This window comes from Rattus norvegicus, chromosome 7, assembly GCF_021556685.1.
Source record: "Rattus norvegicus strain SHRSP/BbbUtx chromosome 7, alternate assembly SHRSP_T2T, whole genome shotgun sequence".
Classification (NCBI taxonomy): Eukaryota; Metazoa; Chordata; class Mammalia; order Rodentia; family Muridae; genus Rattus; species Rattus norvegicus.
Window position 1 is genome coordinate 126718860 of NC_141540.1, and position 12876 is coordinate 126731735.

Consider the following 12876-nt stretch of genomic DNA (forward strand, 5'->3'; position numbering starts at 1 on the left):
GCAGAAGACGTTTGTTGGACATTCTTGTTCCTCAATGTTCCTCAGGGCTATGGCCAGAGGCTTTGGGGAACAAGGGGGTGCAGCTGGCCTCAGAGTGTAAACAGGTTCTAACCACCTTCCTATAGATTCCAGGGAGGCTCAGGAGCTCAGAAGCACCTACCGGCGTGGCCCCCGCCTTTGCTGTCCCTCCATATCTAGTTCACTTTGGGCAGAGGAGGTGGGGTCAGTGGTGACATTATTGGATCTCAGTGTGAGTGTGGCTGTTCGTATCGGGTGGCTTTTAGGACAGCGGGTGCAACAGAGATTCCTTACTGTCCAAGGTCAAGACGCAGCAGGGCCAGTTCCTTTGCACCAGGCTGTGGTGGCGACACCTTCTCTGTCTCCATATGGTCATCCCTTTCTGTGTGTCTGTGTCCTGCTTGTGAATCAGGCAGATAACTGGGCAGTGGTGACTGGCACATGCCTTTGATCCCAGCACTTGGGAGGCTGAGGCAGGTAGGTCTCTGAGTTTGATGTTGGTCTGGTCTGCAGATTGAGTTCCAGGACAGACCGGGCTACACAGAGAAACCCTCCAAGAACCATGCAAACTAGACTGGAGCTAGCTCCTATGACCCCACTGGCTTTTCAGGCCTCTGTAAAGACCCTGTCTTCCCGTGTAGTCCTGTTCTGAGGTTTGGTGGATTAGGACTTCAATGTTCAGACCCGTGAGACACAGTCCAGACCACAATAATCTTTATCTGTTGTCGAGGGGCCATTGTTGTGAGGAGCCTCTGAGTAGATGGTGGGCATGGTAACCCCAAGTTCTCCCGGGGGTAGTGTCTGTCCAAATCTGTCTTCTAGAATGTACTTTATTAACCAGTTCCATTTCTCACCAGGCAGTGCCTGGAAGTGGCACCCAGTGGATGTTTGTGAGCAGAAGGGGAGGATTGGGGGAAGGCCTTGGAAGTCTGGCTCCGTTGTTGGGCTCCTGCTGTCTATCTCCTAATCCTGGACACTCGTGCAAAGAATGTTCCCTGGGAACCCTCTGGGTTATGCAAGAATCGGGCTGTTTCGTGCATCTGCTGGCTCCCTTCCTGATTGGGTAATGCTCTGATCTCAGGTGGTTCAGCTTAACCAGAAGCTCCAGCATCTCCCAGGCTCCCTTCCCCTTCCCATCACCCCCAATGCATGCAGGCTGAACCAGAAACAGCAGAGAAGAAAATGTGCTACAGGAATAGGGCTAGGAAGGATTCCCTGAGGGCAGGGCCTGTCTACAGAGGAACAGGAAGTCAGAGAGAGTGACTGGAAGTAAGGGGTGGGGCTTCCTGTAACACCCGGCATAGTGTGCGCTTCTGCAGTTGTACTGACTGGCTTCAGGATGGATGTCCTGTTTGGTAGTGAGGACCTGCCTGCTGTGCCATCCTCATGAGAGCTGTGTAGGAGAGTGTGTCAGGGACTTACTTTGCTCTCATCTATTGCTTTAATGAGACATCATGACCAAGGCAACTTATAGACCAGTGTCTAATTTGGGGCATGGGTTAGTCCATAACTGTTATGGCAGACAGCATGGTAGCACAGTCAGGCATGGTGCTGGAGCAGTCGCTGGGAGCTTACACCTTGAGACACAGCCACAAGGCAGAGAGAAAGTTAACTTTTGTGAAACCTCAAACCCAGAGAAATACTTCCTCTAGCAAGGCCACACCTTTTTTTTTTTCTTTTCTTTTTTTCGGAGCTGGGGACTGAACCCAGGGCCTTGCGCTTGCTAGGCAAGCGCTCTACCACTGAGCTAAATCCCCAACCCCAAGGCCACACCTTCTAATCCTTCCCAAACAGTGTCACCATCCGGGGACCAAGCATCCAAATGTATGAGCCTATGGGGGCCGTTCTTATCCAAACCAACACGTCTTCCTTCAACAGCCTACTCTACAAAACCAGCTCCAATCATAAAGCCATCCTGAGGGCTGTGCCACATGGGTGTACTGGGGATTAAGCTTGTTAATGAAGGGACTTTGGGGACCTATTTTAACTCCAGCAGGGAGGGACACCTACATGAAATGCACTGAGCCTTTCCTCGTAGAAGCTGCCCAGCTGAGTTCATGGAAGAGGGGTGCGGAATGACTCCTGAGAACTCTGGCTTCATGGGAAGCTAGATCCATTTTCTAACCCAGCTGGTCAAGGCAGGTTTTGTGGAGCTGAAACCTTGGAGTTAGCTTGGAAGGTTGGTAGGGTCAGAGTGGAGAGGCTCCCCCTGGGAATCCTGGAGGCAGGAAAGTAGAACTTGTGTTTGTGGGGAAACCAGAGCCCTGTTTTGTTGGCAAAGAAGGCAAAGAGGAAGCTGGAAAGGCCAGAGGTAGGAGGAACCAGCGAGATTGGCATGGCGTTCGGCTGAGATGCCGCACAAAGGTGACTCAGACAAGGTTCTGGCCCAAAGTAGCTCTCATCTTGCCAAGACCAAGCCCTGCAGGCAGTTTAGTTTGACATCTCACAATGCCCGCCAAGAGCCATGGAATAGACCACATGCTGTGCTGCAGGCCAGCATTGAGACCATTGCTTATTCTGCAGAGAACTCACCCACTGGAGCCCCTCTGGATGTATCAGCCCTGACCCTGGTACAAAGGCCTGTCTGGAAGGTAGGCAATGCTGGAGGACAAAGGGGGCCCGAATCCTGTCCCCCAGAAAGCTTCAGAGTCCTTCAGCACCCCTCAAACCACCTTATGCTTGAGACATAAGGTGGAGACAGTTCTGGATTGAGAGAGTTGGAAGTGAGGTAGTCAAAGCCCTCGGAGCAAGCATAGAGTCATGTGGGCACAAGTCTAATGTGCTGTCTCCTCTTGCTGATGCTTAGCTTGCTACAGTCACCTCCTACCCTATAGCTGGCCTCCTAGGTCAGCCCAAGTATGGTGCTGCTGTTTGTTTCCTCCAACCAGATTAGGGCCCGGGGTTCTGGAGGGTGCGGTCTTTACCCGGTTCATTAGTTACCTTTCTGGGACCTTGTCAACCCTTGTTTTTGAAAGGCCGAGTCAAAACGGGGAGGTGTCTACTAGAGGATCTCTTTTCCTTAAGGTAGTGCCAGGGCTGAAATAGACTTCCTATCGCTAAGGTGACATTTAAAGGTGTGTGGAGCCATTTCTGGCTAGGTACTGAGTGGGGGAGAAGGGAGGAGTTGCCCACTGCTCTCCAGGTGCAGATTCCATGTCCTTTTCCCAGTGTGCAGTTATGCTGAGTCCAGCTTGGCGACGCCAGGTCAAGTATTTCTACTCCAAGCACGGGTCCCCATTCGCGGAAACCGTCAAGCCAGTTCACCGGAGAGAGGTGACAGTGGAGTGTATGCTGGTGCTTGGTTGTGCCCGTGGCTGCGACTGGCAGGCGGCCACGCGTGCGCGTGGGTACGCGCGGCGAGGACCCACGTGGGTCACCCAAACAAAGGCGGCGCCGCGTGATCGGGCTCGCGCGCGCGCGAACCCGGCAGAGAGGGCGGGAGGCGAGGGGGCGGAGCGGGGCGGCGGCTGCGCAGGTCCGGCCGGGGGCGCGCAGACTCCGCGCAGCAGGACGTGAGCGCGCGACGCGGCGCCGCCTCCGCGCTCGTGGCCGGCACCCGCGGGGCCGCGTAGTCCCCGCTCCCCGGCGCCGCTGGGCTCCCGGGAGGGCGGCAGGTGCAGCGCGGCCGGGTGGCCGGCCAAGGGGGCGCCGCGGCGGCGGGTGGATGAGAGTTGGCCCCGATCATCCCGCAGGGTAAGCGGCGCGCACGCGGACTCCCACACGGACCTGGGCGACGCTCGCCAAGCTCTGTCCCGGCCGCCGGGCCGCGACCCCGTGCGCTGTGCCTCTCTCGGTGGCCAACAGCGGCGACCCTCCCTTCGGGAGCAGCGCGGGAGCGTCTCGCACACACGCTCTCAGGGCGCGCGTCACGGCCGTCCCTCGTGCGTACCACGGGCGCTGTGTGGGTCAGGGTCCTGGTGAGCGAGAGGCAGACGTCGATGGGACGCAGGGCCCAAAGTATGATGTGGGGGAGTCATTAGAAGGGTCACCATGCCTAGGCCGCTGGTGGGGGGGTCAGGGTGAGGGCGCAGTAAATGTCGTCCTACTGACCCACTCTTGGGGGTGGGGGAGGACTGGAAAGGAGGAGGACTGTCCAAGCCGTTGTGGTCCAAGAGATGACCCTGGGAAAAGTTGTGGTTGCTTGCTTCCTTTCCACACCCTGCTTTCTGTGTGTCTTTTCCTTGCATTTGGACATTTGCCTATGGGATTCTGGGGACAGTTGTCACCTGGCTGGAGCTTAGGCCTATGTGTTTATACAACCGTTAAGGTGGGGTGCTGTGTGGCAGTCCCTAGCCTAAGACCTCATCTGTCCAGAGCGGGATGAGCACCTCTGAAGGGTGGAGAGGGCAAGTCTGGATGTTGGTTCCCCTGTCCCTACCTGTGGCCAGGGTAAGGAGCAGGCTTCCGGGGCCAGAGGCAGAACCTTGCACTCCTTGGAACATCCCCATTTCCAGAGGTAAGAGAGATTCAGTTTGGGGGAGACCTTGTTCAGAGTGGGTTCCCTTCCTGCCTTGCCTTGTGTAGATTAGGGACAAAATTAAAGGTGCTGAGTCCTAGCCACCCCCACACCCCAATCTCACTGAAGCCCAGCCAGGCAAAGGGGCTTGCTTTAAGGCCAGGCCCAGGAGGAGGGTCAGGGTCCAGACTCTGTAGGGTTTGAAATAAAGGACAGTTGTAAGTTAGTTTTTCTCGGGTACCTACCTGTTCTGTGACATTGGGCAAGGCAGTGGCCATCCCTGCCTCGTTTTCCTTCTCAGTGAGTGAGAAAAGACAAGACAAGTGTTAAAGAGACAGGACGAGCTCCCTGCTGGCCAGATGCACCCTAGGTGAGGAGTCAGGAGAGGCTATCCTACCCTTTGCCTCTTAGGTGGCCTTAGTGGACCTGCAGAGACCTGAAGAATCTTCTCTCATTCTGTCCAACCTGGTCCCACGCCCATTTGGGGACATACAACCTGGTCCAGTGGGGGTGTTTTATTTATTATCCCTGCTCCAGGCTAGAATGAAGCCACAATCCACAGATGCTCTCTGGGACACCCCAACTGGAGGACTCCGTCAGTATGCCTGCTCCTCCCTCCTCCCCAAACTGCTTTTTGACGTTAGAACCCCCTGGCTTTGCTGAACTCCCAGGGAGCATGGGCTAGGAAGTTGGATGCCCAGGATCAGATTCCTTGTGGACTCTCATTTTCCTGCTCTGTTTGTTTTTCCTTGGCCATTCTGGCTGATGGTGGGGAGCATGGCTGTCCCTGTTGGTCCCAGAGATGTCTGTCTGAGTACATGGCTAGGACTTATTTCTTATAAACTCTGGGGACAGTCTCAGAGGTGAGGTGTGTTTCTATGCAGCCTGGCCACCTGTTTATCCTGTGCCTCCTACCCAGGCAGGCAGATGGGGTTTTTTTGCAGAGGTGTCTTCCTTAAGGAAGAACCAGTGGTCTCTCTCCAAACCTCCTGGCGCCCTCTGTGATCCTGGCTCACCCGAAGTGGCGCCAGCAGACAGCACAGTTGCCAGTGCCAGCAGCCATGGCCTCTGCTGTCCTCATTGTCGCCGGGCTTCACCTTCACCACCTAGAAAGAGGAGAGTCAGACCTGTTTCCTGAATCAACATTTCTGCCTCACAGTAGAGAGTGCTCTGCACAATGAAACAGTGTCACCGGAGGCTCTGAGACACTCTTGGCTGTGCTCGTATGGCCCCAGCATAGGAAGTCACAGCTGTTTAGAAATAGCAGCTCCAGCTGGGACAGAATTCATGTCTAGAGAACCAAAGGATCAGTATCCTGCTGTGGGATCCTTGTTGGCTAATGTGCTACGTGGTGTCCCTTCCTTCTGGGGACACACGGGCGCCCTATCTAGTTCCCCATGCTCTTGTAGGGTTTCTCTCTAGAAGCCGGATCTACTGAGCCTTTACAGGATTGGGGTGCTCATGGGGTGAGGATCATGTTTGGGGGCCATCTTCTTTGGAGAGCTGGACAGGTTCTCCTCCTGAGCACCCCTCTGGCCTCTCTACTCTGGTGTTTGGCTTTCCTGGTACAACATGATGGCAACATTTCGTGTGCGGTGGCAGGTACCTTTCAGTGGGAGATGCTGCGACTGGCTTGTGTGGTTGGGCCACCTTATGAGGTTCTGCATTCTTCCCTGTGAGGTAGATTGAAAGGGTGCGGCTGGCCCTCTAGCAGTGCGGGGGCAAGGCTAAGGCCCACTTGCATAGGTGGCTGTTGGGACAACCGCTGACCACTCTGCTGTGTGTCAAGAGCAATTCTGAATCTACAGAGATAAGATGGGAGCCGTGTAAAGTGAGTCACAGGTGAATGGAGACTTGCTGCGAAGCAGATCCTCTTTCCCTGGCCTCAGGTGGCCATTTCCAGAGAGGCGTCCACCCCAGGGCAGTTTAACTATAAATAGGGGAATCTGGAAGGTTTGGTATGTGAGCTCTTTAAGCAGGGCTGGGGACTTTTCAGTGCCATTCGTAGTGGCTTTGGGGCTGCTTTCTCCTCGGCTTTTCCCTGGTGGCTTCCTGCTTTTCTTCATTCTGTGTAGAACAAGAAAATGGTGCTTAGAAAGAGGGTGGAAGTCCTTAGCCAGGTGTGGGCAAGCTTCAGGGAGGAGGCCTAGCCTAGCCCAAGTGGGTGGGCCCAGGGCAGTTGTACCAGGTCAGAGCTGTGACTGATGGAGAAACGTCTTATCAAGCCAAAAAAAAAAAAAAAAAAAAAAAACCTGGTTGTGACAGATTGGGGATTTCCTAATTGTAGAAAACGTCAGTCTTGTCTCCTGGGGTGTCTGCGTGTGGCCAGTACAGAAGGCATGGGAGGGGACTATAAGTCACCACTAATAACGTTTGACATCTAAAGGCCATTGTTAAGACCGTTTGGTGTTTGAATTATAACCGAGGTTGCGATTATACTTAAGCCTGTGATTAAAGTCCCCTGTGGTTAGGCAGGAAGACAGGAAATATTGGCCTATCTAAAAAAAAACCCAAAATAGTAGTAAGAGAAAGCAGTCTACACACTGCATACTGTGCCGAGTGCCTCTCAGGAATCCTCTCACCCCACGCACTTTAGCTATGATCACCAGGTAAGGAAACAGAGGCACAGAGAGGGCCATAGCTTGTTCAAGTGCTTGTTAGTTCTGCACCAAAGCCAGGGTTTGAACTTGTGGCCACAGCAGCTCCAGGGCCCCATAGTAACCCTTTTGTAAAGCTGAGTTAAAGGGAGCCTGTAGTTTTTAAAGGCACGGCAGTATCTCTCACAGGGCCTGGACATCTTCTGAGATGTCCTCCTTCATGGTTTATTTTTGTGATTATTGAAGGTGGGTTCTGTGGTGGGCTCCATCCCACAGGAAGGCTACCTCTAACACAGAGAAGTTTGGGTTTTGTTTTTTTCCAAGATACAAGGCTTTGTTTTCTTTTCGGTTTGTCTCTCCTCCCATGTAGAGGGTGCGTACTTCCAAAGCCTGGGTCTCTCCCACACCCAGTTAGCACCATGTCCCTTGGGTCTGGCAGCCTCTGGTGAGCCTCAGTGTCACCGAGTGGGCATCCTACTCTGTCTTCTCTGGGCCATTTGGCAGTTTGTACTGCACAGACCCTAGCTTTAGGGTTCATCTGTAGTCAGGCTGTGTGACCAGGAGGGGCCAGGCTCTCTGACAGCTGCCTCGGGGAGGGGATGAGCCTAGGAGAGAATTTGTTCTTTCTAAGCATCTTTGTTGAGGAATAATTCACATGCCACACTATCCACCCTTTGCAGAGATAATTCCTGCTTTCAAACCCATTCATAATCTTGTCAACCATCACCGTAAGTATTAGATAGAGGAGGTTTCCAGAACAAGGCAAGGACCGGGTAGCTGGCCTGCCACTGCCTCTTTCCCCAGCCGAGGCCATCACCATGATCGTTTATCTATGGATTTGCCTTTTCTGGACACTTAATGCTACCTGTAATCACACGGTGGGTGGCCTTTGCGTTAGCTGTCCTTGTTCATTGTGGTTGTGTCCTGGTGACAGTTGTGCCCAGTGTCCATCTGTCCCCCTTCCTGCCCTGCTCCACTCCACCCCCTATGTCAACGCTCTGTCATACCTTTAACATTTGAAGCTGGCGTGGTTTGCTTGTTACTGTTTGTAGACTAGTGCTCATGCGTTTAAAGAGTTGTAGATTACATTTATTTAATGTCTTTATTTCTGGGTGCGAAATGCCACATCTTTCATGTGGAGGCCGGAGGACGACTTTTGGGAGTCAGTTCTCTCCTACTGTGGGGTTCTCTGTCCTTAGGGATGAAACTCAGGTCATCGGGTTAGGATTCCATCCATGGTTTAATGAAGTCCCCTGCCTCACAGGTTGCCTTCGTTTTTTGACTCATGTCCTTGTTTCTGTCCCAGGACCCCATCCATGTCCACATATGTCTAGTTGCGTATTTCCTTAGGCTCCCCTTGGCTGTGACCCTGTCTCAGACTTTGGTTGACTCCTCGAGGAGTGTGGTGGTCCGTGGGGCCCTGTGCTGGAGCCTGCGTATCACTCCGGAATCCTCCCTTGAAATGTAGATGATCTTGTCGTGATGCGTCTTGGGGTAATGGGTTTGGGAAGGGCTGGAGCATTCTTTTTTTTTTTTTTTTTTTTTTGGTTCTTTTTTTCGGAGCTGGGGACCGAACCCAGGGCCTTGCGCTTCCTAGGCAAGCGCTCTACCACTGAGCTAAATCCCCAACCCCCGGGCTGGAGCATTCTTGATGTCTGGATTCTATCTTTCCGTGTGACTCCAATGCTCCCTGTCGGTCAAGGAGCCTCTCTGTTAAAGCCCTCCCTGCGCCGCTATTCAGAGGGAACTCACGGTGTATCTTACAACTGAGACACGGGAAGGGGCTCCGTGCTACCCCGAGAACCAGAATTATTCGGAATTCTGTGTGGATAGGGGAACTGTCTCTTCTTAGCCACTTATTAATCATTGGTGTCTATTATGTTGATTCACATTTTACAGTATATTGTGCGATTCCACTTGGCTTCTTTCCTTACGCTGTTCTTTTGCTGTTACCCCTGGGTCCCCTAGACACCTCACCCCTGCAAGAACCTAAGCTCTTTTCACTGCTCTTTGCCCCATAGGACATTCCAGGTTCAGCCCCAGAGTCTGTCCATTCTATAGGCAGCATCAGAAACCCAGATCTAGTGCTGGTTGCTACTTGGGTGTGGTTGCTTCTAGACACCCCCTCCCCCGCAATGGAAGGAAAGGAAGTGCATGTGTGAACTCTGACCCCTACATGCTTGCATCTGTTCATGAACACATCCACGTGTGGAGATCTGTGTCTATAACAAGGGGACTGTGTTCACAGACGGCTAGCTCTTGTCTGGTCACCCATGGATGGTTCTGGTCTCTTCTCCTTGTAGATCAATACCGCCTCACCTTAGCAGCATGGAGCTTAGGGTCTTTCTCCCTCAGCTACTGGTGCATTTAATCGTTCCGTGTCAGTGCTCACAAAGTGAGATCGGAACGGTTATCTTGCAGTGCACAGGGAGAGTTTGCCAACCCAAGGCCGTACCATGCAGCGGGTATGCACTTTGGGCCTGCAGAGTGTAGGGAGGGTCAGCCACCTCCCCAGAGATGCTTCTGGGACTGGTTCTGTGTTGGAGAGAGAAACAAGGGGAAGTTGTGGATGGAGGGGTTGTCTGCTATGCTCAACAGCTGACTTTTGAAGGAATCTTCATAGTCTGACCTCAAGAAGGGAGGAGAAAGGCTGTGGTCGGCTGGCAGCTTTGGAGTTCAGAGATCTTTGGCTTTGATCCTGTCCGGGTCTGTCTCCTCTCTCCTCTCTCTGCCACTGAACTTGCCACGTCAGCAGGGAGGACTCTTTGAATGGGTCTCTGAGCACAGAAGGCACACCTACTTGCCTTTCTGGGCTGTGCCACAGTTGCCGCCCATGGTGGGAAAAGGGGATAAAGTGGACACTCCTTTGCTGACTTGGGTTTGGCTTGGTTCCCCTTCTCTATAGTGGGCTCGGTGGTAGCCATTGCCCTATCCCAGCTGTTCAGGTCATCGGTAGCTGGTGCCTGTGGCACGGTAGGGGGGCCTGCATACACAGCGTTTATTTTAACAGGAATTGTGTAGGCTGGAGGTGTGATGTGTGTGGGCTGAATGGGTGACTAGATAAGGCCTGATAAGGACCTGAGAACAGGCAGGGGGGACACTGATGTTTCGGAAGAATGTAGCCACCTGACCAGGCTCAGGAGACACCTAGACAACTCTTCTATTTCCTGTTGCTCTCTGCTTGAGCCAAGTGAGATAGGACACCAGGCGACTCTTGGGCTCAATGAGGCTGTTTCGTGGTTGGGATTCTATTTTCTGCATGATGTAGGCTGAGCTCTGTGTGCCCTGGGATAGATGCCACCCCAATCCCTGATGGGCTTGGAAGTGAATAGAGGGGATGGGGGTGTGATCTGTGCTGTCTACACTCGCAGGGAGGGGCAAGCAGACTGCTGCCTGTGCATGGTGACTGCCGTCTCCTCTATAGATTTCTTTCTTTTTTTATTTAGAACTTAGAAGCATTTTTCCCTCCCACTGTTGAATACTAATATGGGGGAGAGCTTCTGGTTGTAGTTTAAGAAGCCTCGGCTCGAAAGAGCTCAGCTGTACACCCAGCCTTGTTTCTGTTCTTGTTTATCAAAGATCTGCTCCATGCTTGACACTAGACAGTGTTGAGTGTCGTCACTGTCCTCTGGGGGCCTGTGGTGGAAGGGAGGCTAGAACGCCTGCCTATTGCCTGAGAAAGCAGCCTTGGGAAGCAGGTCTGTCGCCCTTCACGGTCACCTAGTTGTCCTACCCTGTAACCCAGACAGATTGTTAAGGCTTGTAACTTGGAGGACACCTGGGAGGAGACCCATGATGTCAGGAAGGCATACCCCGGATGGTCCATCGAGTGAGCAGTTTGTCATTTAAAACTCAGGGGGGAGACATGGCTCAGAACACTAGTTACTATTCTGGCAGGCCCAGGGTTCAGTTCCCAGCTCCCGTGTATCTAGCTCCAGTCCAAGTGGTTCTGATGTCCTCTTTTAGCACCCGTGGGTACCAGGCATGCACACGGTGCACACACATGCTTGCGGGCAAAAACAGTCATACACTGAAAATAAAAATAAATAAATCTTTAAAAAAAAGAAAGAAAGGAAGGAAGGAAGGAAGAAAGAAAGAAAGAAAAAAAGAAAGAAAGAAAGAAAGAAAAAAGAAACCAAGCTCTTAAAAAAGGGGGTTGGGGGGTGCAGAGCAGGGATATGACTGAGCATGTGTCCTCAGGAGATAGGAAGACTGAGTTCAGGGTCAGCCTGGGCTACATAGGGAGACCCTGTCGCAAAACAAAAGAGCCACAAATGTACCTCAGTGCTATGGCAGTCACCTAGCATACATGAGGCTCTGGGGTTCAATAGTCAGTACAGACAGCAAACAAACAAACAAACATCTATAACTTCCGTGTCATAGAACCCATTCTGTCTTTAGAAGAAGCCTGCTACAGCTAGCTAGCTGCCCAAGGAATGGGAAGGATTGGGAAGCCTGCTACAGCTGCCCAAGGAATGGGAAGGCCGCATGTTGGTAGTGGTTTTATGATTAGCTCTGACCCCTCCATAGATTTCTAACAGGATGGACAGCTCTCTCGGTCAGAGGAGTTTTTAGTCAAGCACAAGACCCTTCTGGGTTCTGACGAGCCAGCGACTTGGGAGGGGACCCTGAGCTAGAGGAGATGATTTTTTTCTTTTCTTCTTCTGTCCCTAGCCACTGCTAGGTATCAAAGGAGGCGTATGAGTCATTTCACAAGTCTGAGAACTGGAACCTGAGGTTCGAGTGTGTGTGGGCAGGGCTGGAAGGCTGGCTGGTAGCCCAGCTGTCCAGAATGATACCCCGGGCCCAGCATAGGAGAAAGCTGTGCAGTCTGTACCCTAGAGAACCTCAGAATATGCCTATCTGGGGTCCCATGCTAGCTTCGGAGGCTGGTTTCTGTAGCCTACCCCTTCCCCACCCATTTTACCCATAGGGAATGGTCAGGGGTCTTACAAGAGGAGTGTGGGGGTGGGGGGTCATGCATCATCTCCCAAGGCAGTGCCAGAGAGGTGGCTAGGGATGAGGAGGGGGTAGGGATGTGGTGTGGGGGATGGGACAAGGGTTGTGATGCAGGTCAGAGGTGGTGGGGCCTCGAAGAAAGTGGAACAGGCGTGCGCTTACTAGATCCTGGATCAAGAGGAAGGTGACATTTTGTTCAACAGCTTGCTGAAGAGTGCAGGGGTGTGTGAATCACTTCGGAAGGCATTTCCGTCAGAAGGTTTAAAAACAGTGAAAACGAGGGGGGAGGGTGTGGAAGGAGAGAGGGAGAGGGAGGAGTGGAAGGGTGGGACTCAGGTGCTGGAGGTAGAGTTCAGAGAAGTGACTTCTGTGAGCACCGGTAGTCTGGGTCTTCAGGGCCACTGCCCAACGGTGGGAGTGGCCCACGTGCGACTTTACCACACATTCAGTTGTCTTTGTAGAGAGGAAATGAGGCATGAGTCAGCCTCCTGCAGTACCAGGGCGGAGCCCCAGGAGGATGGCCTGGATGGCCTCCTACCCTCACACCCCCTCCGCCCTGCTGAGAGCCCCACTCCCCTCACTGGAGGCAAATGGCAAAGGGACAAGGGTGTGGTCAGGAGGGGCACCAAGGGCAGAGAAGGGGCTGATGAGGGTGGTATCTAGTCCATTGGGGTTAGGGATGTCGGGCCATGTTGGGCTTGATCTGAGCTATCTGAGCATTGTTCTCTGAGCTGAACACCAGAAATTGTGACCCCAAGAGTGGACGACCCTGGGGATTCCCTGGGAGGGACAGACCTTGCGATCCAGGTGATACTAGTTCTAAACCTACAGAGATCAATGAGTGCC

At 53.0% G+C, this 12876-nt stretch overlaps 1 protein-coding gene across 3 annotated transcripts in view; it reads left to right on the forward strand.

Annotated features, from left to right (window-relative positions):
• Nucleotides 1–2468: 2468 nt before the first annotated feature.
• Gramd4 (GRAM domain containing 4) overlaps nt 2469–12876 on the forward strand; it is a 74683-nt gene continuing 64275 nt past the window's right edge. Inside the window, exon 1 of one of the 3 annotated variants that reach the window (XM_087557508.1) lies at nt 2469–2609. Coding sequence is in view for 1 of the 3 variants with exons in the window: in NM_001427302.2 (NP_001414231.1) it covers nt 3683–3711 (29 nt within the window). In the remaining 2 variants the exon portion in view is untranslated. 3 annotated transcript variants of the gene reach the window in all.